The sequence below is a fragment of the Hypanus sabinus genome, chromosome 29 (assembly GCF_030144855.1).
Source record: "Hypanus sabinus isolate sHypSab1 chromosome 29, sHypSab1.hap1, whole genome shotgun sequence".
In the NCBI taxonomy this organism is placed as follows: Eukaryota; Metazoa; Chordata; class Chondrichthyes; order Myliobatiformes; family Dasyatidae; genus Hypanus; species Hypanus sabinus.
Window position 1 is genome coordinate 3,372,943 of NC_082734.1, and position 26,187 is coordinate 3,399,129.

Below are 26,187 nucleotides of genomic sequence, written 5' to 3' on the forward strand. Positions count from 1 at the left end.
GAAATGCTTTATCCTCACAGAACATCCACAAAAACAGGGGATAATAATATTAATCTTTTCACATATTACTTAGTTTGTCTGAAATGGTCATAAACTCATTCAATTATATAGCTAGTTGATTAAATATTCAGATAGGCATTGTTATGAGTGCTGAACAGACCTGATGGAAATGGGGTGCAGAGTTAACCATTCCCCCCCCCCCCAGAACTATGAACTATTGCTGTTGCTATGCTGCTAATGAGAGAGAGAGATGAAGCACAGAGGCAGGAACATCTGCTACAGATAAGAGAGAGAGACACACACACATTTGATTTACGTATCATGGCTTCTTCACCGATTGTTTACCTTTCGCTACAAGGACGTTACTTTGTTCATTAACATTCCTGAGGAGACAGCAGGAGTGACCTAGTTTGATGGACATGGTCATTTTGAGTTGATGGATCCCCGTCAGTGGGGATAAAAGACAGGTGTGGGGAGACACCCTCAGACACACCAGTGGTCACTGACCCGAGTGTTGCGCACCCACAAGAAAGTGGGGGCTTCGAGGACCGAATCAGGGGCTCGTGTGTGTCCACTCATGCCCGAGTGACGAGTCCACCACAGAAGAACGGTCTGGCTGAGAATGGAGGGTCATACCCAAATGACAACAACAGTACGACGGAATAAGAAGACAACGGAAGGTTTAGTTCAGTTTGCACTAAAGGTCTGTACTGTTGTCAGGAGAGTCTGGTTTAGGGAGGAGACAGAACCCAGAGCAGAGGGAGGTGTGGAGCGAGGGGCTACTCAACGTGTCCCTGCCAGGGTTTGGACCCAGGCGAGGGTTCGGACCCAGCTTTGTGCCCAGGGAAACAGTGGGCTGTAGCCAAAGTGACGGGTGGCCTTGTCGGTGTGCACGCTGAAGGCAGTGGTGACCACTGCCAGGCTGTTGCGGTTGAAGAAGATCTCCTTCCTGGCCAGCGGCCGCATCAGGAAATGCAGACCCTCGTTCAGCAGTGCTAGCAGATACAGGGCCCAGTAAGGAAGCAGAGGGGTCCGTCCGATCAGCTGAACTCCAGCCGGGCCCAGAAGTAGCACGTCAAAATCCTCATAGCTTAGGTAGGGCGAGTCGTCGTAGCAGAAGTAGACCTGACCGCCCACAATGTCGGGTGTCCGCTGGAGGGCACGGGCCGCCAGCACGTGCATCCATGCAACGTTGCCTGTGGGCAGAGATGGGGTCATTGCCTTTCTCAGGGGCCCCGAGGAGATAGTGCGTCCGACGCCCAGTCCCGGGGGAGTGGGGAAGAGGACGACATACTCACCCACGTAAACTCTCCCGTGCTCCACCTCCTTTCCTGCCAGTCGCAGCCTCCGGCTGCCGTGGCTCACAAACATTCGATATAACTCTGCCATGATAGGGTTATCCTCTCCGTAGATCCCTGTGGGACGGAGTGAGCATGTGACCAGGGTCTTCTCGCCTGCAATCTGTAAGAGTTTAGATGCTCCATCAGTTCATGTACGGACCTTCCTTCAATCCCCAGACCCTCATCTTTCAGCTATCTTTATCCCTCTCTCTCTATCCACCTCAGTCCCCTCCCTCCCTCTATCCATCTCACCCCACCTCTAATCCTCTCCCTCTCTCTATCCATCTCACCCCACCTCTATTCCTCTCCCTCTCTCTATCCATCTCACCCCACTTCTATTCCTCTCCCTCTCTCTATCCATCTCACCCCCCTCTATCCCTCTCTCTCTCTATCCATCTCACTCTCTCTATATCCATCTCAGCCCCCTCTCTCTATATCCATACCCCCTCTTTCTTTATCCATTTCATCCCCCCCCCTCTCTCTCTCTCTCTATATATATATATATATATCCATCTCACCCCCCATCCATCTCACCCTCTCTCTCTATATATTTATCCATCTCACTCCCCTCTCTCTCTCTCTATCCATCTCATCCCCCCTATATCCATCTCACCCCACCTCTATTCCTCTCCCTCTCTCTATCCCTCTCACCCTCTCTCTATTTCTATCTATAGCTATTTCTCTCTCTTTCTATTTCTCTATCTATCTATATACTGCCAGAGGAGGTGATGGAGCATCCATCTTTGTACATGTGGTATATTCCTCAGAGTGAGCTTCACCAACTGTTTCTCAAATTGATCCACAAAAGCCCACCGATGTCACACTTTCTCAGGAGGCTAAAGAAGTTTGGAATGTTCCCGTCGGCCCTCGCTGATCTTTACCAGTGCACCCTTGGCAGCATACTGTCTGAATGCACAGTAGCTTGGTATGGCAACTGCTCCGCCCGTGACCTCTAGACACTGCAGAGAGTTTTGCACACACGGAAACTGGCCTTCCCTCCGCGGACTCTGTTGACACAGAGTCCTCGAGCTGTCTCAGTAAAGTAGCCGGCATAATGAAGTCAAGTTTATTGTCATTTTGACCATAAATTGCTGGTACAGTACACAGTAAAAACGAAACAACGTTCCTCCAGGACCCTGGTTCTATATGAAACACAAAACTACACTAGACTATGTGAGACAGCACAAGGCTACTCTAGACTACATTAAACAACATAAAAACTGCACTAGACTACAGATCTGCACAGGACTACATGAAGTGCACAAAACAGTGCAGGGCAGTATAATAATTAACAAACAAGACAATAGGTACAGTAGAGGACAAATGACAATATAATAATAAATGATGTAGATGTCAGTCTAGACTCTGAGTATTGAGGAGTCTGATGGCTTGGGGGAAGAAACTGTTGCACAGTCTGGTCGTGAGAGCCCGAACGTTTCAATACCTTTTGCCAGATGGCAGGAGGGAGAGGAGTTTGTATGAGGGGTGCGTGGGGTTCTTCACAATGCTGTTAGCTTTGTGGGTGCAGCATGTACTGTAAATGTCCATGATGGCAGGAAGAGGGACCCCGATGATCTTCTCAGCTGCTACAGGCTCTTGCAATCCGAGATGGTGCAATTCCTGAACCAGGCAGTGATGCAGCTGCTCAGGATGCTCTCAATACAACCAATGTAGAATGTGATGAGGATGGGGGGTGGGAAATGGATTTCCCTCAGCCTTCACAGAAAGTAGAGACACTGCTGGGCTTTCTTTGCTGTGGAGCTGGTGTTGAGGGACCAGCTGAGATTCTCCGCCAGGTGAACACCAAGAAGTTTTGAAATCAAAGACCCCACCAGCCCTGGACATTCTCTCTTCTCCACTTATCCCCTCCCCCCTACTTCCCATCATTTGGAAGATACAAAAGGTCCAAAGGTTAATTCAATATCAGAGAATGTATAGAATAAACAACTTGAAATTCCTACTCTTCACAGACGCCCACAGAACAGAAAAAACAAAGAATGAATGTTGGAAAGATTGAAGTCCCCCTCCACACAAGCAGCAGAATTATTAACCCCACTCCCCCTAACCATGCATGCAACAGCAGAACCCTGAAAGCTTATACCACCAGGCTCATGAACAGCTTCTACCCCATGTAATGGCCCTGGTTAAATTTTTTTCTGCTATGCTGTGGGCATTTCACTTGAGTAGTCTGTCCTGCTCTCAGCTTGTTTGGGTTTCAGCTTTGTTATTCAATTTAGGTTTGTGGTGTCAGCCAATCAGGATGGCAGGTTTGGGAGGAGGTTCTAGAGAGCGCGGGCAGAGAGGTGTCTGTTGGCGGGACCTGGAGGAAGACGGGGGGAGGATGGCTGACGATGCCGTCCCTGTGGCACAAGGTGCTTTGTGCAGATGAATGGCTTCAAGGAGGGAGAACCCATACTCTGGTGGCAGACTGTTTATTTGAGATGGATTTTGAGCGATGTTCGGAAGGTGGTGCGTGATTTCACGCAGATCAAGGGCCCAGCGCATGAGTGACAGACAAGTTCAAGATGAGCTCCAACTTAAGTGCACGTTTAAGAGTAATGGTCCCTTTTTGATTTTTTTCTTTCTTTCATTTAATAATTGTTTGTTTAAATTAACATTCTTGAATATACTTCTTTATAATAGTAGGCTGTGTACGATTTGTTATTTCTTGCTGGGGCTGGTAAATCACACAGCATTCACACAAACCGGGTTTGGGTGGGCGAGTCATCCCAACCTCATGGGTTTGGCCGGACCAAAGTCGTATACGTCCTCATGTACGAAGCTGGGGAAAGGTGGGTTTATCACTGCGGGATCCCGTGGCTGTTAGCGAGGGGTTAACCAGCCAGTTTTCCAGAGACGCCCAGAGAAAGGGGGTTTTACCTGCATTTATAAGACTTTTAAGATGGACTCGATCTCACAATCTACCTCATTATGGTCTTGTATCTTATTGTTTGCCTGCACTGCACTCTATCTGTAGCTGTTACACTTTAAAGTGCATTTCATTCTTGGTTCCACCTCAAAGTACTTTGTGATTTATTTATTTATCAAGTGCATAACAAGCCCTTCCACCCTTCGAGCCACGCTGCCCGGCAACCCCCTGATTATATCCTATCCTCATCACGGGACCATTCACACTGATCGATTAACCTACCAACCAGTACGTCTTTGGACTGTGGGGGGAAACTGGAGCACCTGGAGGAAACCCATGCGGTCACTCCTTACAGACAGTGGTGGGAATTGAACCCAGGTTGCTGGTACTGTAAAGCGTTGTGCTAACCGCTAAGGGGACAAGATCTCATGTAACATTTGGGAAGGTCCCAAAATACCTGGCTGAGTGTCGAAATCAAAGTGTTCTGACATCTTTGCTGTATCGTGGTTAGGGAGGGGAGTAGGGGCTGGAGGGGCTCACAGACGTGCAGAGGAAGCCACAGAGACAGGGGTCATAGGGACGGTGTGGGGTATAGGAGAGGAGGGGGTTATAAAGTCTGGGCGTAGGAGAGGGAGGAGGCTATAGAGACGGGAAGGTGTAGGAAAGGGAGGTGTTACAGAGAGTTATAGAGGAGGGAAGGAGGGGGAAGGATGTAGGAGAGAGTTGGGTTAAAGATATGGTAGGGTATAGGAGCCAGAAGTGGAGGTTACAGAGGCAGAGAAGGGCAGTGCTGAGGAAGCATCTGTGCTGAGATCCTATAACTTTGACCCCAGTTCACTGAACTGATCCACAGTCACTGTCTCAGGACTGACCTCCTTGCGTTCTGCCCTGAGAATACTCAGATGATCCTCACCTTCATCCCGTTGGCATTGAGAACCAGCTTCTCTGCTGCCGCCTTGCTCTGCGTATACGCAGTCTTGTGGTAGATTCTGTAGTTGGTGTCCTCGTTTCCCCTGGCGAGGTGGAGAGTAGGGGCAGTGAGGAAGTGGGCAAGGTGTGAATGATCTCTTTAAATGCAGACTAACTGTGTCTGTTTCCTGTAAATGTACTGATCGTCCACGGGATCAGGGTCTGGAATGAGCACAGAGCTCTAACATGATATACAGTGACCGGAAATGCACACAGTGCTCCCCGTGTGGGTCTGACCCAGGGGATACAGAGATGGGACCTGTGCACGGTGCTATCGGTGTGGGTCTGACCCAGGGGATACAGAGATGGGAATTGTGCATGGCGCTATCGGTGTGGGTCTGACCCAGGGGATACAGAGATGGGAACTGTGCATGGTGCTCCTGGTGAGGGTCTGACCCAGGGGATACAGAGATGGGAACTGTGCATGGTGCAATCGGTGTGGGTCTGACCCAGGGGATACAGAGATGGGAACTGTAAAAGGTGCTCCTAGTGTGGGTCTGACCCAGGGGACACAGAGATGGGAACTATGTATGGTGCTTCTGGAGTGGGTCTGACCCAGGGGAAGTTGAGATAAGATGTGTTCATGGTGCTCCCATTGCGGGTGAGTCCCAGGTAGAGAGTTCAGAGACAGACTCACTGTCCTGGGACAACCATTGCCCTGTTTCCCTGTGGCTGAGCTCACCTGATGAAATGGTCCCCCTTCTTGTTTGGTCCCACCACCTCCATACTGCTGGTGTGCAGTAGGTACCTGATGCCCAGTTCCTTGCAGGCAGTGAGGACGTTCTGTGTCCCTGTGGATGGAGAGAACATTTTAGAAAGGATGGCTGGGGCCTGGCTGAGCACAGGGTAGAGTTTGATGGCGGGAGCTTCTCTCTTTCCCACTCTCCTCCCCCCTCTCTGTAAGAGCAGGATTAGGACATTTGGCCCATTGTGTCCACTCTGCCATTCTGTCATGGCTGATTTGTAATTCTTCTGCCTTCCTGTCGTAACCTTTGACAATCTAATTAACAAATCGATCTCCACCTTAAATGTACTCAATGATGTGGCTTCCACAGCCGACTGTGACAAAAAATTCCACAGCTCCACCACCCTCTGTCTAATGAAATATTTCCTCATCTCTGTTCTAAATGGACATCCCTCAATCCTGAGAGTGTGTTCTCTGGTCCTAGGCTCACCCACTCTAGGAAATATCCATTCTGTCCAGACCTTTCTGTATTCAATAGGTTTCACTGAGATCCCCCCCTCATTCTTCCAAACTCCAGCAAATACAGGTCCAGAGCCATCAAACGCTCCTCACTTGTTAACCCTTTCATTGCTGGGACCATTCTTCTGAGCCGCCTCTGGACTCTCTCCAGTGGTAACAAATCTTTTCTTAGATAAAGAGCCTAAAACTGCTCACAATACTCCATGTAGTCTGACCAATGCCTTATAAAGTCTGAGCATTACATCCTTGCTTTTATATTATAGTCCTCCTGAAATGAATGCTACGACTGCATTTGCTTTCCCATGGCCAAGTCTCTTTATGCTGTATCTCTGTCGATCTCTCTCTCTATCTCACCCATTCCATCGAGTCAGCCAACCGGGTAACGGGCTATCAAGTCCAACCCAGGAGTGCACTTTGGAAGTCTGGAACGGTGCCAAGAGGGCTGGACTGTAAAAACCAGGTCCTCCTGCTGAGCTGTTGGTCGGACCACATTTGGAGTATTGTAAGCATTTTTGGGGGTTATATCTAAGTAAGGATGCAATGGAGAGGGTCCAGAGGGTCAAGAATGATCTTGGGGATGAAATGGTTAATGTATGAGGAGCGTTCGATGTCTCTGGGGCTGTACTTGCTGGAGTTTAGAAGAATGAGGGACGGGGAAATCGAATTGAAACCAATCGAATATTGAAAGGCCTAAGTAGAGTGGATGTGGAGAGGATGTTTCCTATAGTGGGGGAGTCTAGGACCAGAGGGCACAGATAGAGTGGATGTGGAGAAGATGTTTCCTATAGTGGGGGAGTCTGGGACCAGAGGACACAGATAGAGTGGATGTGGAGAGGATGTTTCCTATAGTGGGGGAGTCTAGGACCAGAGGACACGGATAGAGTGGATGTGGAGAGGACGTTTCCTATAGTGGGGGAGTCTAGGACCAGAGGGCACAGATAGAGTGGATGTGGAGAAGATGTTTCCTATAGTGGGGGAGTCTGGGACCAGAGGACACAGATAGAGTGGATGTGGAGAGGATGTTTCCTATAGTGGGGGAGTCTAGGACCAGAGGACACGGATAGAGTGGATGTGGAGAGGACGTTTCCTATAGTGGGGGAGTCTAGGACCAGAGGACACACAGATAGAGTGGATGTGGAGAGGATGTTTCCTGTAGTGGGGGAGTCGAGGACCAGAGGACACAGATAGAGTGGATGTGGAGAGGATGTTTCCTATAGTGGGGGAGTCGAGGACCAGAGGACACAGATAGAGTGGATGTGGAGAGGATGTTTCCTATAGTGGGGGAGTCTGGGACCAGAGGACACAGATAGAGTGGATGTGGAGAGGATGTTTCCTATAGTGGGGGAGTCTGGGACCAGAGGACACAGATAGAGTGGATGTGGAGAGGATGTTTCCTATAGTGGGGGAGTCTAGGACCAGCGGGCACAGCCGCAGAATAGAAGGAAGTCCCTTTAGAACAGAGATGAGGAGGAATTTCTTTGGCTAGAGGGAGGTGAATCTGTGGAACTCTTTGTCACAGACAGCTGTGGAGGCCAAGCCACTGGGTATATTTAAAGTGGAAGTTGATGGGTTCTTGATTAGTAAAGGTGTCAGAGGTTATGGGGAGGAGGCAGAAGAATGGGGCTGAGGGAAAAATCAATCAAACTGATTGATGGTGGAGCAGACTTGAGGGGCTGAATGGCCTAGTTCTGCTCCAATGTCTTATTGCCCAACTAAATGGCCAAGCTTAATTAAGAACTCAACTAAATGTTGAAATAAATGGCTGGAAGCATCCTCGATTCTTAGCAGTTTCTGATAGAAGCCGGGCAGCGTCTGCCGTGCAACACGGCTGAGGACCGCCAGAGGTAACGATGACTCTTTGTGAAGACAGTGGCCTCTCCGGAGAAAGTACTGCACGTCAGCATTAAGCGCCTCCTCGGAGGGTGCTCAGCATACAGGAATCACCACAGGGCTCTGAGGCGTGCTGTGTCCACCCTCTCCAATCGGGAGACTCACGACCACTGCAGATGTCTGGTGTTTCATGTTGTGTTCCACTAACTTCTTCTGCATCCAATAGCAAGGTCGATGTGGTCAAGGTACCACAACATGGAGGCCACCACCCCACCTCAATAGGAAAGCACCCTGAGGAGGCCTGACCAGCGCCCCCTACCGACCACGACTTTCATCTCCAGCTCTGACCAGTTTGCCAGCCAGGTCTGCCCAGAGGGACTCAGGTAGACTCCCAGGTATAGGAGATGTGCAGTGCCCCATGCTGCCGCTGACCCACTAGGAATCCGGAATAGCTTTCCCTGGATGAGGACACTCGCACACCTTACGCATGTCTTTGGGCTCTGTCGCCATCAGGGGCACATTATCAGCATAAGCCGTGAGCATGACCTTCAGCTTGTGCAGAATTAGATCCATTAAACCTCTTGCAAAGAAGAGACTGGAATAGTTAATCACAGTTTTCGTACAACTGGCCAGACGCACGTCATCTCTGATGCACCCTTCCCCGTAGGGAATGGGCACTATCAACGATCCATTGGCCTTGACCAGAAACTCTGTGCTCCCTTGGGTAAATTATTGCAAACAACGCACTTTACTGTTTGTTTCAATATACACTAATAAATAAATTTGAACCTTGAATTTTCTGCAGTGTGTGTAGGCGAGTGGTGAGTTTGGATGGGGGTGATTGGGTGTTTTGGGCAGCCCATGCTTCACTGAAAGCAGCTACACTGATAGGTGGTAAAGAAGACATATAGCATGCTTGCTTTCACTGGGGGGGGGCAGAGTTTAAGAGTAAAGATTCCACCAGAGCACCAGGTCATTGTCTCCCCCACATTCACTGATCTTATTAATTCTGGGGATCTCCCATCCACTGCCACCAACCTCATAGTGCCCTCACCCCATACCTCACATTTCTACCACCTACCCAAGATCCACAAACTAGGTAGACCCATTGTTTCAGCTTGTTCCACTGAACTTACCTCTGCATACCTCGACTCAGTTTTATCCCCCCGGTTCAGTCCCTTCCTACCTACATCCGCGACACTTCACACACTGTGGATCTTTTCAATGATTTTAAGTTCCCTGGCCCCGAGCATTTTATTTTCACCATGGATGTCCAGTCCTTACACACCTCCAGCCCCACCAGGAAGCTCTCAAAGCTCTCCATTTCTTCCTGGTGACCAGACCCAACCAGTTTCCCCTCCACCATCACTGCGCTACGTCCACTGCATTGGTGCTGCTTCCTGCATCCACGTGGACTTCATCAACTTCCACACTGCCCTCAAATTTAACTGGTTCATTTCCGACATCTCCCTCCCCTTTCTTGATCTCTCTGTCTCTGTAGACTGCTTATCAACTGATACTGTATATATTACAAACCCACAGACTCTCACAGCTACCTGGACTTACCTCCTCTCACCCTGTTACTTGCAAAAATGTCATCCCCTTTCTCAACTCATCTGCCTCCACTGCATCTGCTCTCAGGATGAGGCTTTTCATTCCAGAATGAAGGAGATGTCCTCCTCTTTCAAAGAAAGGGGCTTCCCTTCCTCCACCATCAACCACATCTCTTTCATTTTGTGTACATCAGCTCTCACTCCATCCTCCTGCCACCCTACCAGGGATAGGGTTCCTCTTGCCCTCACCTAATATCCCACAAGCCTCCGCATCCAGCACATAACTTTCACCATCTCCAGCGGGATCCCAACACCAAGCATATCATTCCCTCTCCCCACTTTCTGCTTTCTGGAGGGATCGCTCCCTAGTCCCTTCGTCCCTCCCCACTGATCTCCCTCCTGGCACTTATCCTTACAAGCAGAACATGTGCTGCATCTGCCCCTACACCTCCTCTATCACTACCATTCAGGGCCCCAAACAGTCCTTCCAGATGAGGCCCGACATAGATTGGGAGACCATTTTGCCAAGCATCTATGCTCCGTCTGCCAGAAAACATGGGATCTCCCAGTGGCCACCCATTTTAATTCCACTTCCCATTCCCATTCTGACAAACATGTCAATCCATGCCTCCTCTACTGCTGTGAAGAGCAACACCTTATATTCCGTTTGGGTAGCCTCCAATCTGATGGCATGAACATCGATTTCCTGAACTTCTGGTAATGTCCCCGCCAACCCTTCACCTTTTCCCCTCTCACCTTATCTCTTTACCTGCCTATCACCTCCCTCTGGTGCTCCTCCCCCTTTTCTTTCTTCCATGGCCTCCTGTCCTCTCCTATCAGACTGCCCCTTCTCCAGCCCTGTATCTCTTTCATCAATCAGCTTCCTAGCTCTTTACTTTACCCCCTCCCAGTTTCACCTGTCACCTTGTGTTTCTTCCTCCCCTCCTGCCACCTTCTAACTCTAAATTTTTTTCCAATCCCAATGAAGGGTCTCAGCTGAAACGTCGACTGTACTCTTTTCCATTGATGTTGCCTGACCTGCTGAGTTCTCCCAGCATTTTATGTCTGTTGCTCTGGATTTCCAGCATTAGCAGATTTTCTCTTGTTTCTAAGAGTAAGGAAGTTATGTTGCAGCTGTATAAAACTGCAGTCAGACCACGCTTGGAGTATTGTGTCCAGTTCTGGTCATGGACACAGAGAGAGTATTGGCTAAAAGAAGAGTATAAGAACCAGATTCAGGCAACAGAATGCTGCGTATCCCACGAGCGATTCCTGCTGTTTTATTACCCTGGTAGTTCACATCCCAGAACCTTTGCGAAGGGGATTTCATGTGGATGTCGACAAGCCCCGCTGTGTGGATGATCAGGTCCACGCCTCTCGCTGCCTCTCGCACGCTTGCTGCATCGATAATGTCCCCCTGGATTAATTTCACCTGCAATTTCTCTGAAAGGGAAAGGGGGCAATAATTTAGGAAAGGAGGGTAAAAACCAAGATGGGGGTGTGGTGGGGGGGGGGGAGCAGAGAGACAGCTTGTGACTGCACAGGCAGGGAGAGAAGTGTGAGAGAGTGACAGTGAGTGATAGGAGGGGGAGAGAAAAGGATGGAATGAGATTGAGAGAGGGAATGAGGTGGAGGGAGACAGAGAGAGGAGGCCAGACACAGGGAGACGGTGAGAGAGAGAGGGCAGAGTGAAAGGTGTAAAGCTACAGAGGGAGAGGGAAAAAAGAGATGGAGAGGAAAAAAGACAGAGAAAGGGGAGAGAGAATGGAGGAGAGAGGCAGAGAAAGAGGGAGAGAAAGATAGAAAGGTGGGAGACATAGGAGCAGAATCAGACCTTTCAGTCCATCAAATTTGCTGAGAGAGAGAGGGGGAGAGAGAGAGGGAGAGAGAGTATAGGATAGCTTTGGTGTTGAAAGGAAAGAGAAGATGAGTTTGAGGCATCAATTGTTTGGGTGTGTTGGCTGTGTGAAAATTGAGGAGCTAAATCTCATGTGTATACACACCCACACAAATTAAGACATATGCAGACACACAGAGACTGTGCTAGAACTTATACCTGTCTGTTTCCGATTCGCAAGGCAGTGTCTGACCTGTTAGCCTCTGGATCCTCTCTGGCTGGGCTCAGATGCCAAGGGAAGGGGTCATTCCTTTCCCAACTGCAGTCAGACCATGCTTAGAGATCACGGGGAGTGAGAAGCATTTTGCTTTGTGCAGGATGCCCAAAATCTCCCTGCATCCCTGAACCGGCCTGTTAGGTTCCCACCCCCCTCTCTCATTGCAGGCACATCCTTCTGCACCATTGGTCGTATATATATAGGAGGTGCTGCCTCAGGAAGGCAACATTTATCTACAAAAATCCTCATCATCCAGGCTGTCACACCTTCCTGCAGCTACCATCATCCAGGCAGTATAGAAGCCTTAAGTCCCACACCAACCGGTACAGGATTTGCTACTTTCTTCATCTGTTCTGTTGTTGAACCAACTGTTACAACTTTAATCACCATCACCATTCAGCAACGCTATGAACACTGTGATTACTTACTTACTGCCTGTTACACTGCTGGTGCTTAGGGCAGCAATGAAAGTCCTCCAACTCTGTCTGTCCTTGGCCATCTCCTCTATTGTGACCAGGTGTGGTTCAGCGTCCTCAGTTCTGCCTCTATGCTACAGCACCAAATTGTCTTTGGTCTCTTGTGTTTCTTTTGCTCTTCAGGGATCCGATGAAGTGCTGTCTTGATGATGGAGTCAGCCTCTCTTCTCATCGCGTGCCCAATCCATCTCCAACGTTTCCCCATGATGATTGTGGCCGTGTCCTCTTGGTGTCACTGAAGGAGTGGGGTGTTGTTGGAGATCTTTCTTGGCCAGAAAATATGGAGGATCTTCAGGAGGCTCATGATGCGGAATGACGACGGCTTGGCAAAGTCATTCTTTGTCATGCACTAGCATTTTTCCCCTTCTAATATATATTTTTACAGCTGTGTAGACCAACCATTGCTCCAAGGAGGAAATTTTTACACAGCCAATCCAAACCAAGTGGCACTTTAAATGTTTTTGTTATAATATGCGTCTGTGTTCAGTGGGCTGTTAGTTCATTAACAGTGAGCTACCAACTTCCATTCTGTGTTCATTGTTACAATTTGTGACAGTGTTATAACTTGAAACACTGACAATGTAAATATGTTGAAGCTCTAAAATGTTTCAAAGTAAAAGTTGTGGTATGTTTATTATTTTGAAAATATAGGGAGTATATTCATCATCTTCATCATTATGAGCCGTGTCATATGACATAGGTGATCATGGTCTTTTGACCATGATTGCTCTTGGCAAATTTTTCCACAGAAGTGGTTTGCCATTGCCTCCTTCTGGGCAGTGTCTTTACAAGATGGGTGACCCCAACCATTATCAATACACTTCAGAGATTGTCCACCCGGCATCAGTGGTTGCACAGCTACTAGCTGTGAGGCAACAAAGGCTACGCGCACGGGAGCATTTCAGTTACTGCGTGGCCACGCGCCCGCACAGTTTAGAGGGAACAGTGACCTGGGTACACATGTACACATAAACTTGACCTGGACTTCAACAAAAATAACACAGCAACATCAGAACAAGTTCAGGGAAATATACAGTAGTCAGGGGTAAGGTTTTTCAAGTCCGTTCAAAAACCTTATGGCAGTAGGGAAGAGTCAGAATCATGTTTTATTGTCACTGACGTTTGTCATGAAATTTGTTGTTTTTGTGGCAGCACATAACATTGTGCAGTACATAAAAATTATTGTAAGTTACAATAAAACCTCTCAAAGTCCAGCCCTTTGTCCCAGTCATGAGACATATGGCTCTGGTGAAGCTATATAGGGCCCAAGAAGAAGTTGTTGCCTTAATAAGTAAAAACTAGTGCCAAAAAATGGCAAAACAGTGGTAGTGATCATAGGTTTATGGACTATTCATAATCATAGTTCAGTTTTACTAGAATAGACAATAGACAATAGGTGCAGAAGTAGACCATTCGGCTCTTAGAGCCTGCACTGCCATTTTGAGATCATGGCTGATCATCTACTATCAATACCCGGTTCCTGCCTTGTCCCCATATCCCTTGATTTCCCTATCCGTAAGATACCTATCTAGCTCCTTCTTGAAAGCTTCCAGAGAATTGGCCTCCACTGCCTTCCAAGGCAGTGCATTCCAGACCCCCACAACTCTCTGGGAGAAGAAGTTTTTCCTTAACTCTGTCCTAAATGACCTACCCCTTATTCTCAAGCCATGCCCTCTGGTACTGGAGTCTCTCAGCAACTGGAACATATTTCCTGCCTCTATCTTGTGCAATCCCTTAATAATCTTATATATTGCAATCAGATCCCCTCTCAATCTCAATTCCATCATGTACAAGCCCAGTCTTTCTAACCTCTCTGCGTAAGACAGTCCTGACATCCCAGGAATTAACCTTGTGAATCTACGCTGCACTTCCTCTACAGCCAGGATGTCCTTCCTTAACCCTGGAGACCAAAACTGTACACAATACTCCAGGTGTGATCTCACCAGGGCCCTGTACAAATGCAAGAGGATTTCCTTGCTCTTGTACTCAATTCCCTTTGTAATAAAGGCCAACATTCCACTAGCCTTCTTCACTGCCTGCTGCACTTGCTCATTCACCTTCAGTGACTGATGAACAAGGACTATAACCTCACACTTATTCACATTAAACGTCATCTGCCAAGTATCTGCCCACTCACCCAGCCTATCCAAGTCACCCTGAATTCTCCTAACATCCTCATCACATGTCACACTGCCACCCAGTGTAGTATCATCAGCAAACTTGCTGATGTTATTCTCAATGTCTTCATCTAAATTGTTGACGTAAATCGTAAACAGCTGTGGTCCCAATACCGAGCCCTGTGGCACCCCACTAGTCACCACCTGCCATTCCGAGAAACACCCATTCACTGCTACCCTTTGCTTTCTATCTGCCAACCAGTTTTCTATCCATGTCAATGTCTTCCCCCCCCAATGCCAGGAGCTTTGATTTTACCCACCAATCTCCTATGTGGGACCTTATCAAATGCCTTTTGAAAATCGAGGTACACTACATCCACTGGATCTCCCTTGTCTAACTTCCTGGTTACATCCTCAAAAAATTCCAATAGATTAGTCAAGCATGATTTACCCTTGGTAAATCCATGCTGGCTCGGCCCAATCCTATCACTATCTAGATATGCCACTATTTCATCTTTAATAATGGACTCTAGCATCTTCCCCACTACTGATGTTAGGCTGACAGGTCAATAGTTCTCTGTTTTCTTCCTCCCTCCTTTCTTAAAAAGTGGGATAACATTAGCCATTCTCCAATCCTCAGGAACTGATCCTGAATCTAAGGAACATTGAAAAATGATTACCAATGCATCTGCAATTTCCAGGGCCACCTCCTTTAGTACCCTAGGATGCAGACCATCTGGACCTGGGGATTTGTCAGCCTTCAGTCCCATCAGTCTACTCATCACCGTTTCCTTCCTAATGTCAATCTGTTTCATTTCCACTGTTACCCTATGTCCTTGACCCATCCATACATCTGGGAGATTGCTTGTGTCTTCCTTAGTGAAGACAGATCTAAAGTACTTATTAAATTCTTCTGCCATTTCTCTGTTTCCCATAACAATTTCACCCAATTCATTCTTCAAGGGCCCAATATTGTTCTTAACTATCTTCTTTCTCTTTACATACCTAAAAAAGCTTTTGCTATCCTCCTTTATATTCCTGGCTAGCTTGCATTCGTACCTCATTTTTTTTCTCCCTGTATTGCCTTTTTAGTTAAGTTCTGTTGTTCGTTAAAAACTTCCCAATCATCTGTCTTCCCACTCACCTTAGCTCTGTCATACTTCCTTTTTTTTTTAATGCTATGCAATCTCTGACTTCCTTTGTCAACCACTGTGGCCACTTTCCCCCCTTTGAATCCTTCCTTCTCCGGGGGATGAACTGATTTTGCACCTTGTGCATTATTCCCAAGAATACCTGCCATTGCTGTTCCACTGTCCTTTCTGCTAGGCTATCTGTCCTGTCAACTTTGGCCAGCTCCTCCCTCATGGCTCCATAGTCTACTTTGTTCAACTGCAACACTGGCACCTCCGAGCTGCCCTTATCCTTCTGAAATTGCAAATAAAAACTTATCATATTATGATCACTACCTCCTAATGGCTCCTTTACTTCAAGATCGCTTATCAAATCCTGTTCATTACATAACACTAAATCCAGAATAGCCTTGTCCCTGGTCGGCTCTCGTACAAGCTGTTCCAAGAATGCACCCCTTAGGCACTCTACAAACTCCCTATCCTGGGGTCCAGCACCAACCTGATTCTCCCAGTTCACCTGCATGTTGAAATCCCCCATAACTACTGTGACATTACCTTTGCCATATGCCAATGTTAACTCCCTATTCAACTTGCACCCAATATCCATGCTACTGTTTGGTGGCCTATAGACAACACCCATTAGGGTCCTTTTGCCCTTACTGTTCCTCAATTCTATCCACACAGACTCCACTTCTCCTGATCCTGTGTCCCCCCCTTGCAAAGGACTGAATCTCATTCCTCACCAACAGGGCCACCCCACCCCCTCTGCCCACATTTCTGTTCCTATGATAGCACGTATACCCGTGTACTTTCATTTCCCAGGTCTGATCCCCCTGCAGCCATGTCTGCATTATCCCAACAACATCATAGTTACCCATTTGCACCTGAGCTTCAAGCTCATCCGCCTTATTTCTGATACTTCGTGCATTCAGATATAGAATTTTTAGCCCATTTTCAGAATGCTACCTGGGTTTCAGCACCTAAGTTACAGAGAGAAGTTGAACAAGTTAGGTCTTTATTCTTTGGGGTGTAGAAGGTTGAGGGGGGACTTGATAGAGGTATTTAAAATTATGAGGGTGATAGATAGAGTTGACGTGGATAGGCTTTTTTCCATTGAGAGTAGGGGAGATTCAAACAAGAGGACATGAGTTGAGAGTTAGGGGGCAAAAGTTTAAGGGTAACACGAGGGAGAATTTCTTTACAGAGAGTGGTAGCTGTGTGGAATGAGCTTCCAGTAGAGGCAGGTTCGGTATTGTCATTTAAAGTAAAATTGGATAGGTATATGGACAGGAAAGGAATGGAGGGTTATGGGCTGAGTGAGGGTCAGTGGGAGTAGGTGAGAATAAGCGGTCGGCATGGACTAGAATGGCCGAGATGACCTGTTTCCAAGCTGTAATTGGGTATGGTTATGGTTATATAAATCTGATGATGGCGGTGGGAAGAGACTATTCTTAAAATGTTCAATGTGAGTCTTCAGGCTCCAGCACCTTCTCCCTGACTGTAGTAATGAGAAGAGGGGATGTCCCGGAAGATGGGATCTTTAATGATGGATGCAGCTTTCTTGACGCACCACCTTTTGAAGATGTTCTCGATGGTGGGGAAGGTTGTGCCTGTGGTGAAGCCGGCTGAGTCTATGACCCTCTGCCGCCCTTGTGATCCTGTGCCTTGGAGCCTCCAACCCAGACACTGTTGCAACCTGTCAGGATGCTCTCCGCCGTACATCCGCAAAAATTTATGAGAGTCTTTGGTGACATACCACATCTCCTCAAACCATTAACGAAGCAAAGCCGCATGCTGTCTTTATAATTGCATCAATATGTTGGGGCAGGATAGACCCTCAGAGCTGCTGATGTCCAGGAACTTGAAGTGGCTGACCCTGTCCACCGATTACCCCTTAATGAGGCTCGGTCTGTGTCTCCAAACTTCCTCATTCACCACTGACCCCTCAGTGAGGACTGGTCTATGCTCTTCTGACTTCCTCTTCCTGAAGTACCTTGGTATCGCTGATAGTCAGTTTTGTGACACCACTCAACAACTGATCTAGCTCACTCCTGTATGGCTCGTCACCATCTGAGAGGCTACCAATAACAAAGGTGTTTGAGCAGTGTTGGGGAGGCAAGGAGTGAGGGAGAGTGAGAGGGGGAGGGGGAGTGAGGAGGGAAAGTGAGGGAAGAATGAGAGGAAGTGAGAATGAGAGAGGGAGAAGGAGAGAGGGAGAGAGGGGAGTTGGGGTAGGAGGACGGGGAGGGAAAGAGAGAGAGAGAGAATGAGAGAAAGAAAGAATGAGTGGGGTTAGGGGGATGGGGAGAGAGAGAGGGAGAGAAAGAATAAGAGAAAGAGAATGAAAAGGAGAGGGAGAGAGAGAAAGAGAGAAGGAGAGGGAGAGAGAGAAAGAGAGAAGGAGAGGGAGAGGTAGGGTAGGGGATGGGGAGGGAGAGACAAAGAATATATATAAATATTAAAGTTGTGATTGATGCACATTGTTAGGTGGGTGATGAAGGTGTGTGCACAAGAGAAATGAATTGCGAATTGTTGAGAACTGGGATTTGATCACTGACCTTGTCAAGATTGTGAACTTTGTCAGTGCCCTTTGGGCTTCACCAGCCATTGATCTGAAGAGCAACCTTCTGTGGTTTCATTGTTTTATTCGGACAAGTACCTGTGGGGTATGCTGGTGACCTACAATCAAACTGCCTTTTGCTTTCTCTTCATCGATTCAATAAGAGTGTTCAAAACCTTCAGTGTCTTCTCTTTCTTTGACCTGCTCTCATCTTCTCGAATCTCTGAATTGACTTTCACTAGCTATTGCAGACATCACTTAATGGAACTTTGTTCGACTTGTGCCAGGCACTCGTGAAATTTGGAAACAATCAAAGCATGTTTACGCAATTTGTTGGAATTTTGACAAAATGATGGGAGCATAGATTTTATATTCATCTTGCAATGGTTCATAGATTTAAAGAAATTGTTCTATCATTTGAAGAGGCACACCCATATTCCTGGTAACTGTGAGGCACAAAGCTAACTAGTATTTTCCTCATTGCTATTGATAGGGCTTATATTTCAAAGTAACATTTATTACATTTATAACATTTATTATCAGAGTACATACTTGTTACCCTGAGATTCTTTTTCCTGAGGGCATAGTAAATTCATAGAATAGCAAACGTAAACAGGATCACTGAAAGAGCAAGAACATAGAAGACAACAAACTCTACAAATACAACTATAAATAAATAGCAATAAATAACAAGAGCATGAAATATCAAGATAAAGAGTCCTTAAAGTGAGATCATTGCTTGTGGGTATATCTCAGTAGATGAGTGTAGTTATCCCCTTTTGTTCAGGAGCCTGATGGTTGAGGGGTAGTAACTGTTCCTGAACCTGGTGGTGTGAGTCCTGAGGCTCTTGTACCTTCTACCTGAAGACAGCAGCAAGAAAAAAGCAAAGCCTGGGTGGTGAGGATCTTTGATGATAGATGCTGCTTTCCTACGACACAGCGTTTCATGTAGATGTGTTCAATGGCTGGGAGGGCTTTAACTGAAGTTTTCTTACATTGCAATATACAATTTAAGTTTTTAACTGTGAAAAAATTTGGGGTATGATGGAAGTGGGCCTGTAAGAACCTATGTTCATCCTTATTATTCTGCAGCTAGCTGTAAACATCTCTTACCATATCTTGCCAATTTGTTTTTTGCTTTGTGGCACACTTGCTGACTAATAAGACTAATATTTGAGAAGCTGTTTCTGGCCTCACATGGTGTTTCTGGATATCCTGTTTTGGCTGACACTGCCCAGAGAAAACGCTTCTTCCTTCCCTCTCATTCCATTGTCTGGAGTTTGAAAAGAAATAATCCCTTTAATTAAAGTGAGATCATGGGTTTGGTATAATGAGCCTAGCCAGAGGCAAATGCTCACTCAGTCCAACAGAGAGGGCTGGAAATGTTGACTGTCGTCAAGGTTAAAGTCGAGTTTATTGTCACACACGCAAGTGCTTGTATGCAGAGATGAAATGGAAAAAACTTATTTGCAGCAACATCACAAGCATATAGTATCAGATAAAGCAGCTTTCACAGGGAAAAAACACACATTAAACATAAATTATACATAATTTTTACAGGAAAGAACACAATTAGAACAAAAACAAGGTCTACTTTATTGCAAAGTGGTCATGGTGTTGCTTAGGGTTGGTTCCAGAACCAAATGGTTGAAGGGAAGCTGTTCCTGAACCTGGTGGTGTGGGACTTCAGGCTGCTGGAACTCTTTCCCGATGAGAGCTGAGAGAAGGCAGAATTGCCCGATGGTGGCGATATTTGATGATAGATGTTGCCTTCTTGAAGCACAGCCTCCTGAAGATATAGTGGATGGTGTGGAGGGATGTACCCATGATGTGTTGGTGTGGGACCACTGCTCTCCACAGCTTCATACCATACATCCCTGCATGTTCAAATCACCATACAGGCCAATCAGGACACTTCCAACAGTACATCTGCAGGTTTGTTAGAGTATTTGGGAAAAGCTGAAATTCATTAATGTCCTAGAGAAGTAAAGTCTTTGGCTCAGCTTCCTTGTGCTTGCAACTGTGTGCTGGGCCAGGACAATTAAAAGCTGTCGACTGTCTCTACCACCAGTCCCTCAATGTAGACGGGCAGATGTTCACCCTCCTGAAGTCAACAATCAGCTGTTTAGTTTACCTCACCTCGCGAGGCTGTTTTTGGGGCATCACTCAAGCAGGTGTCCTATCTCACTCACCCCTGTGTACTGACTGATAAATTTTGATGCCCTGACTAATCAAAAACCCATCAGCCTCTGCTTTAAATATCCCCAATGCCTTGGCCTCCACAACCATCTGTGGCAAGGAATTCCAGAGATTCACTGGCTAAAGAAATTTCTCCTCATCTCTGTTCTAAAGAGATGTCTTTTATTCTGAGCCTGTGCCCTCTGGTCCTAGATTCCCCCATTATTGGAAATATCCTCTCAACGTCCACTTTACTAAGCTTTTCAACATCTGGTAGATTTCACTAGATCTCCCTCTCATTCTTCTAAATTCCACCAGGCCAAGAACATATTAAAAACTCCTCCAATGTTAACTTTGGATGACTCTCACAGACATTCCTGGATCCTCTCCAAAGTCAGCACATCTTGAGTGTATTCTATGTTACTGTTCTATTTATTATAAATTGCACATTTAGACGGAGATGTAACATAAAGATGTTTGCTCCTCATGTATGTGAAGGATGTAAGAAATAAAGTCAATGCAATTCAATTTAATTCTTTTCACAGACATGGGGCCCAGGACCAATTGCTGGCAGGTTCAGCAATTGTGTTCATGAGCACGCACGTTCCAACTAATTACAGTCTTATTACGCTGGCATTTTACTCCCTTCTTTTCGTTCTAATCCTGTCGAGACTTCCAGCCATTACTTCATTACTTCCAGCCACAGTGTTGACATTAACTTTCACTTTGAGAATTTTAGTTAATGGCCCTGATGACCTGTGTATATTGTATATTGATTTTTTTTATCCATTCAATTCTGCCACAGTTCTTATTAAAGTCAGTGAACTGTTGACTGGCTTCAATCTCCCTCTCTCTCTGCACTCGGGCCATATCCAAATGTTTTGACAAACACCTTACACAGCTTCAACATTAAATCCTTGCTTTTATATTCTAGTTCTCACGAACTGAATGCTAACATTGTGTTTGCCTTTCATGACTGTGCCACAATTAAACTAAATCTTTGCTTGTTGTGATCCATGTCTCTCCATATTTATGTTTTGTCTAACAGGTTTTTAATTTCCTTTATCCTACGTGCCTAGACCTCCACTCTTGCCAGCTCATTCCACACACTCATTGTTCTCTGTGTAAAACCTCAACTGAACTTCCTCCTTTTGCCTCTGGTATTAGATATCACAACTCTGGGGGAAAAAATTTGATTGTCTACTCTATCTATACGTCTCATAATTTTATGAACAAATGTCTCCCTCCTCGGCAGGGGGTGGTAATGGGAGTGAGTCCAGCCCCTGGCCTTCACGTGTGGCCTAGCTTCTAAGCCCGGTGGAATCATTTCTACTGACAGGTGAAGGGGCAAAGGCAGTTTGCTGGTGCCTTCGGGCAGATGGGGCATGTCAGCTGTGGTTGGCAGCTCATCTTGGAGACGGAAAACTCTGATCTCAAATCTCCGCTGCCTCGTGGCTAAACCCACCCATGGGGAAGGCTCCAGGAGTGAACCCTGAGGGAGAAATCCGGAGACAGTCCAATGTTGAGTTCAGTACAACTGGCAACTCCTGCGATGCCACCGGTCCCGAACTGTATCAGTCTCTGTGTGGAGAGGGGGAGCCATATCGTACTGCCCTGGCTTGTGTACTGTGTTGTATATCATGTGGACAGCTAGGATACAATATCCATGCATGACCCTGACCAACGAGGCACCTTAGGCTTGAACATGGAGCAACATTAGCTACTCATTAGTCCTTTGGGACCTTGTCTGAGGAAACAAAGATCTCGGTCAAGGCACCTCACAATCCTGCCTCATGGGGTAGATTCCTTCAGGACCTGGGGACATACCCATCTTAATGTACCTCTGTTTATCTCAAAATGTATGCCTGTGATAAATAGGCATACAAAGCAGTCCCCCCGCCCCCAACTTGGCCACTTTGACCACATATCTGTCATGTTAACACCAGCATATAAACCACTGCTTAAATGTGTGAGAGCAGAGAAAAGACAGATAAGGGTCTGGCCAAAAGGAGTGGCCCCAGCACTACAAGACTGTTTTTTGCACAAAGACTGGGACATATTCAAGATCAGGCAGAAAACTGATGATAGCGATGTCTCTCTTCCAGACAGTCTCAACAATTTCTTTGCACGCTTCAAAGCATCAAACACTACAGCAAGGGGGAGAGCCAGTCCCTTCCTACCATCTGACCAGCCGGCTCCAATCATTGATTCAGAGCAAACACGGAGGACCCTTGCCAGGGTCAACCCATGAAAAGCGGGAGGTCCCGACAACATCCCTGCACGTGTGCTCAAGGTATGTGCTGATGTATTGGCAGATGTCCTGACAGACATTTTCAACATCTCCCTTAGTCAAGCCATTGTCCCCAAATGCTTCAAAACCTCCACAATCACCCCTGTAGCAAAGAAATCAGTTGTAGCCCGTCTGAATGATTACCGTCCTGTCGCCCTGACCCCCATTGTGATGAAATGTTTTGAACAGCTTGTCAAGCCTCATATCACAGCCTCCCCTAATCGCTGGATCCTCTACAGTTTGCTTATCGTCCAAACTGCTCTACGGAGGACGCAATATCCACCACACTGCACACAGTTCTCTCTCACTTGGACAACAAAGACACTTATGCCAGAATCCTGTACATTGATTTCAGTTCAGCGTTCAATACCATCATCCTGCAGAGACTAGTGGAGAAACTGTCGCTGTTTGGCCTTAACACTGCCATGTGTCGCTGGATTCTGGATTTCTTGACAGAGAGACCACAGTCAGTCCGTGTTGGCAGGAACATCTCTGACTCCATCACACTGAGCACTGGATCCCCACACGGCTGTGTGCTCAGCCCACTGCTGTTTACACTGCTAACACATGACTGTGCAGCCAGATTCAAATGGGGCTCATCAGTAAAAATGATGAAACAATGTACAGGGAGGAGGTCAAACACCTAGAGAGCTGGTGCAGTGACAACAACTTGATGCTTAATGTCACCAAAACCAAGGAGATGATCGTCAATTTTAGACGGCCTCATCCTGAGCACACACCTCTCAGCATCAGCGGCTCCACAGTAGAGAAAGTGGAAAACATCAAGTTCCCTGGGGTGCAGATCTTGGACAATCTCACCTGGTCCAGGAACACCACTGGGATTGTGAAACGAGCCCAGCAGAGATTGCACTTTCTGAAGAAACTTAAACAAGCATCACTCCCCACTAACATCTGAACTACATTCTACAGAGGCGTGGTTAAGAGTGTGCTGACCTTTTGCATCACTACCTGGTACTCCAGCTGCAGTGCTGCTGACAAAAAAAGCCTTGCAGAGGGTGGCTAGGGGAGCAGAGAAGGTTATTGGGGTCTCCCTACCTTCTGTCCAAGACCTCTTTCAGAGTCGATGCCTCCAGAATACACGGAACATCATTAAAGACTGCTCACACCTTCTCCATAAACAGTTCGTTCTTCTGCCATCAGGCAAACGTTACAAGAGCATCAAAACAAAAACCACAAGGCTACTAAACAGCTTCCTCCCACAGGCAGTCAGACTGCTAAATAGCTGCTCTACCTGACTCTGCTTTGGACACTTATAACTTGATTTTAACTGACATGTAGCTGTTGTGTTTTACTATTTATTGTTGTGTTTGTTATGTTATGATTGCACTTGCCCCTGGGAAACGCTGTCTCAATCTGCCCTGCGGAGCTGATGTATGGTTGGAATGACAATAATGTTTTTGAATCTTGAAAAAATGCCCGAGCATATTAGCATGTCTCACTCTATCCACCATGTTCTTTTTCCTGGTAAATACTGATTCAAAGTGTGTTGCCCTTAAGGCATTCATTTAGTTTATTATATTTTCGCTTTAGTAATTCGTTTGTAATCGTTTTCTAGTTAAATTTAAGGTTGTTGAAAGTAAATTTGTTGTCTGTGATACATCGCGGCATGCGATGATGTCACACCCGGTTTCGCTGCGTCCTGTGGGAAAATACCGGTTTGGAGAAATGGGAAGGAGGGGGCTTGTGTGTGCAGGATCAGCGCGAGAAAAGTTTTCTTTCTCATTATGCAGTAGACAGGAGCTCCCCCTCCACCTGGTGCCTTCTCAGATAAGGATTTGTACACAAAGCAATGGAGACAGGTTCAGGCTCTCGCAAATCAGATCTCGTCTCGTTGGAGACATGAATATCTACCTTTGTTGCAACACAGACAAAAGTGGACAGAACCTCACAGGAATCTTCAAGTTGGAGATTTAGTCCCGCTCAGGGACAAGCATATCGCCTGCAACTGCTGGTCAATGGCCAGAATCACTGCCACATTCCCTGGTAGGGATGGACATGTCAGGAAGGTTGAGTTGAAAACTTCTGACCAAGGTGATGTGAAAACTTACCAAACGCCAGTTGCAGAAGTCATTCTACTTCTACCCAAGGACTGATTTAGAGACTGAAGTTTGTATTATGCTCATAGTGACCTTACAAAGGTCAGGCGGGGAGTTTGTTGCCCTTAAGGCATTCATTTAGTTTATTATATTTTCACTTCAGTAATTCATTTGTAATCGTTTTCTAGTTAAAGTTAAGGTTGTTGAAAGTAAATTCGTTGTCTGTGATACATCGCGGCATGCGATGATGTCACACCTGGTTTTGCCGTGTCTTGTGGGAAAATACCGGTTTGGAGAAATGGGAAGGAGGGGGCTTGTGTGTGCAGGATCAGCGCGAGAAAAGTTTTCTTTCTACGCACTAGAAACATCATAGAAGCAATGCCGTAAGTTCATAAGATAATCGATATGTTGAAGTAAAAATGTTAACGCTCATTCTGTTAAAAGTAATGACGGTTGATAAAGTTTATGTTCTTTGTTATTTAAAGAGTTGCGGATAGTTTGTGTTGAAGTGTATTTAAAGCAGTTGATGGCATAGGTAGATTCTTATCCACCATTTTAGAAGGTCCGACCGGGTTCCGAAGAAGACTGGATAGCCAGAAGACTTCCAGCAAATGCCTCAGCCTCCTTCACTGACTTAAACCACTTATATTCTCCATTAGCAAGCGTAATTTGGAGGTCGGCAGGATTGCGAAGTGAGGGTCTAAGTTGACGATTGAAAAGCACTTCCATCACACCTTTAAACTCAGCACGCATCTTCAAAACCTGGGGGGCATAATCATCCACAAAGCGAATGACTGAATTTTGAAAAGCAAAAGTACCTCTGCGGCGCGCCTCCATATTCAAACGGTTTTTCACCTGGTATTGATGAAAGCACAAAATTACCGGTCGTGGGCGTGAGCCCAAAATTGCACGGGGAACGTAGATCCTGTGTGCCCTTTCAAGCTCAGGTGGAGTCGGAAAAAATTCTTTCCCAAAAATCACACAGAGAAAATCGGAAAAAAACTTTACGAGGGAACCCTGTTCGGTGGCCTCTGGCAAACCAAGAATTCGTAGATTGCAATGTCTGCTCCGGTTTTCAAGATCCACCATTTTGGAAAAAAAGTTTACTATTTTTCTCCTCTAGGCTGGAACAAAGGGTCTGGAGGTATTGGACACGGCGTTTTAAATCTTCAGAGGTCGAGTCGATGCGAGATAAATGTACGGCATGTTCGTCCACTCTAGCGCTGATCCCATCCAATTTAGCATCCAGCTGGTTGAAAGAAGTTCTAAATTCCTTTAAAATATCTTCTCGGTGTTGTTCCAGAGCAGCGATAATCTCAGTTGGCGGAGCCACAACTTCCTTTTTCCCGGATTTAGAGCTTCTGATAGACATTATAAGATAGATGTGTTCGCAGGCAAGCAAAAGAGACCTAATAACATTCCTAACTAAGGTTTAAGAATGGAGACATATAGTGCAAAGATAGGGAGAATGACGGAACAAAAGTTCGAAGCAGCTAAGCA

The 26,187-nt window shown here is 46.5% G+C and overlaps 1 protein-coding gene across 2 annotated transcripts in view; it reads right to left on the bottom strand.

Annotated features, from left to right (window-relative positions):
* The window catches only part of LOC132382894 (serine protease 33-like), a 98,424-nt gene that overhangs the window by 65,705 nt on the left and 6,532 nt on the right, over positions 1 to 26,187 (bottom strand). Inside the window, exons 1-4 of one of the 2 annotated variants that reach the window (XM_059953432.1) lie at positions 6,476 to 6,664; positions 5,861 to 5,969; positions 5,123 to 5,222; positions 1,299 to 1,461 (exon numbers count right to left, since the gene is read on the bottom strand). In XM_059953432.1, coding sequence (XP_059809415.1) covers positions 1,299 to 1,461; positions 5,123 to 5,222; positions 5,861 to 5,969; positions 6,476 to 6,503 — 400 coding nt within the window. In that variant the 5' untranslated portion in view covers positions 6,504 to 6,664. Of the gene's footprint in view, positions 1 to 1,298; positions 1,462 to 5,122; positions 5,223 to 5,860; positions 5,970 to 6,475; positions 6,665 to 11,052; positions 11,209 to 26,187 lie in introns of those variants that run through there. The other variant, XM_059953431.1, reaches the window with a different exon arrangement.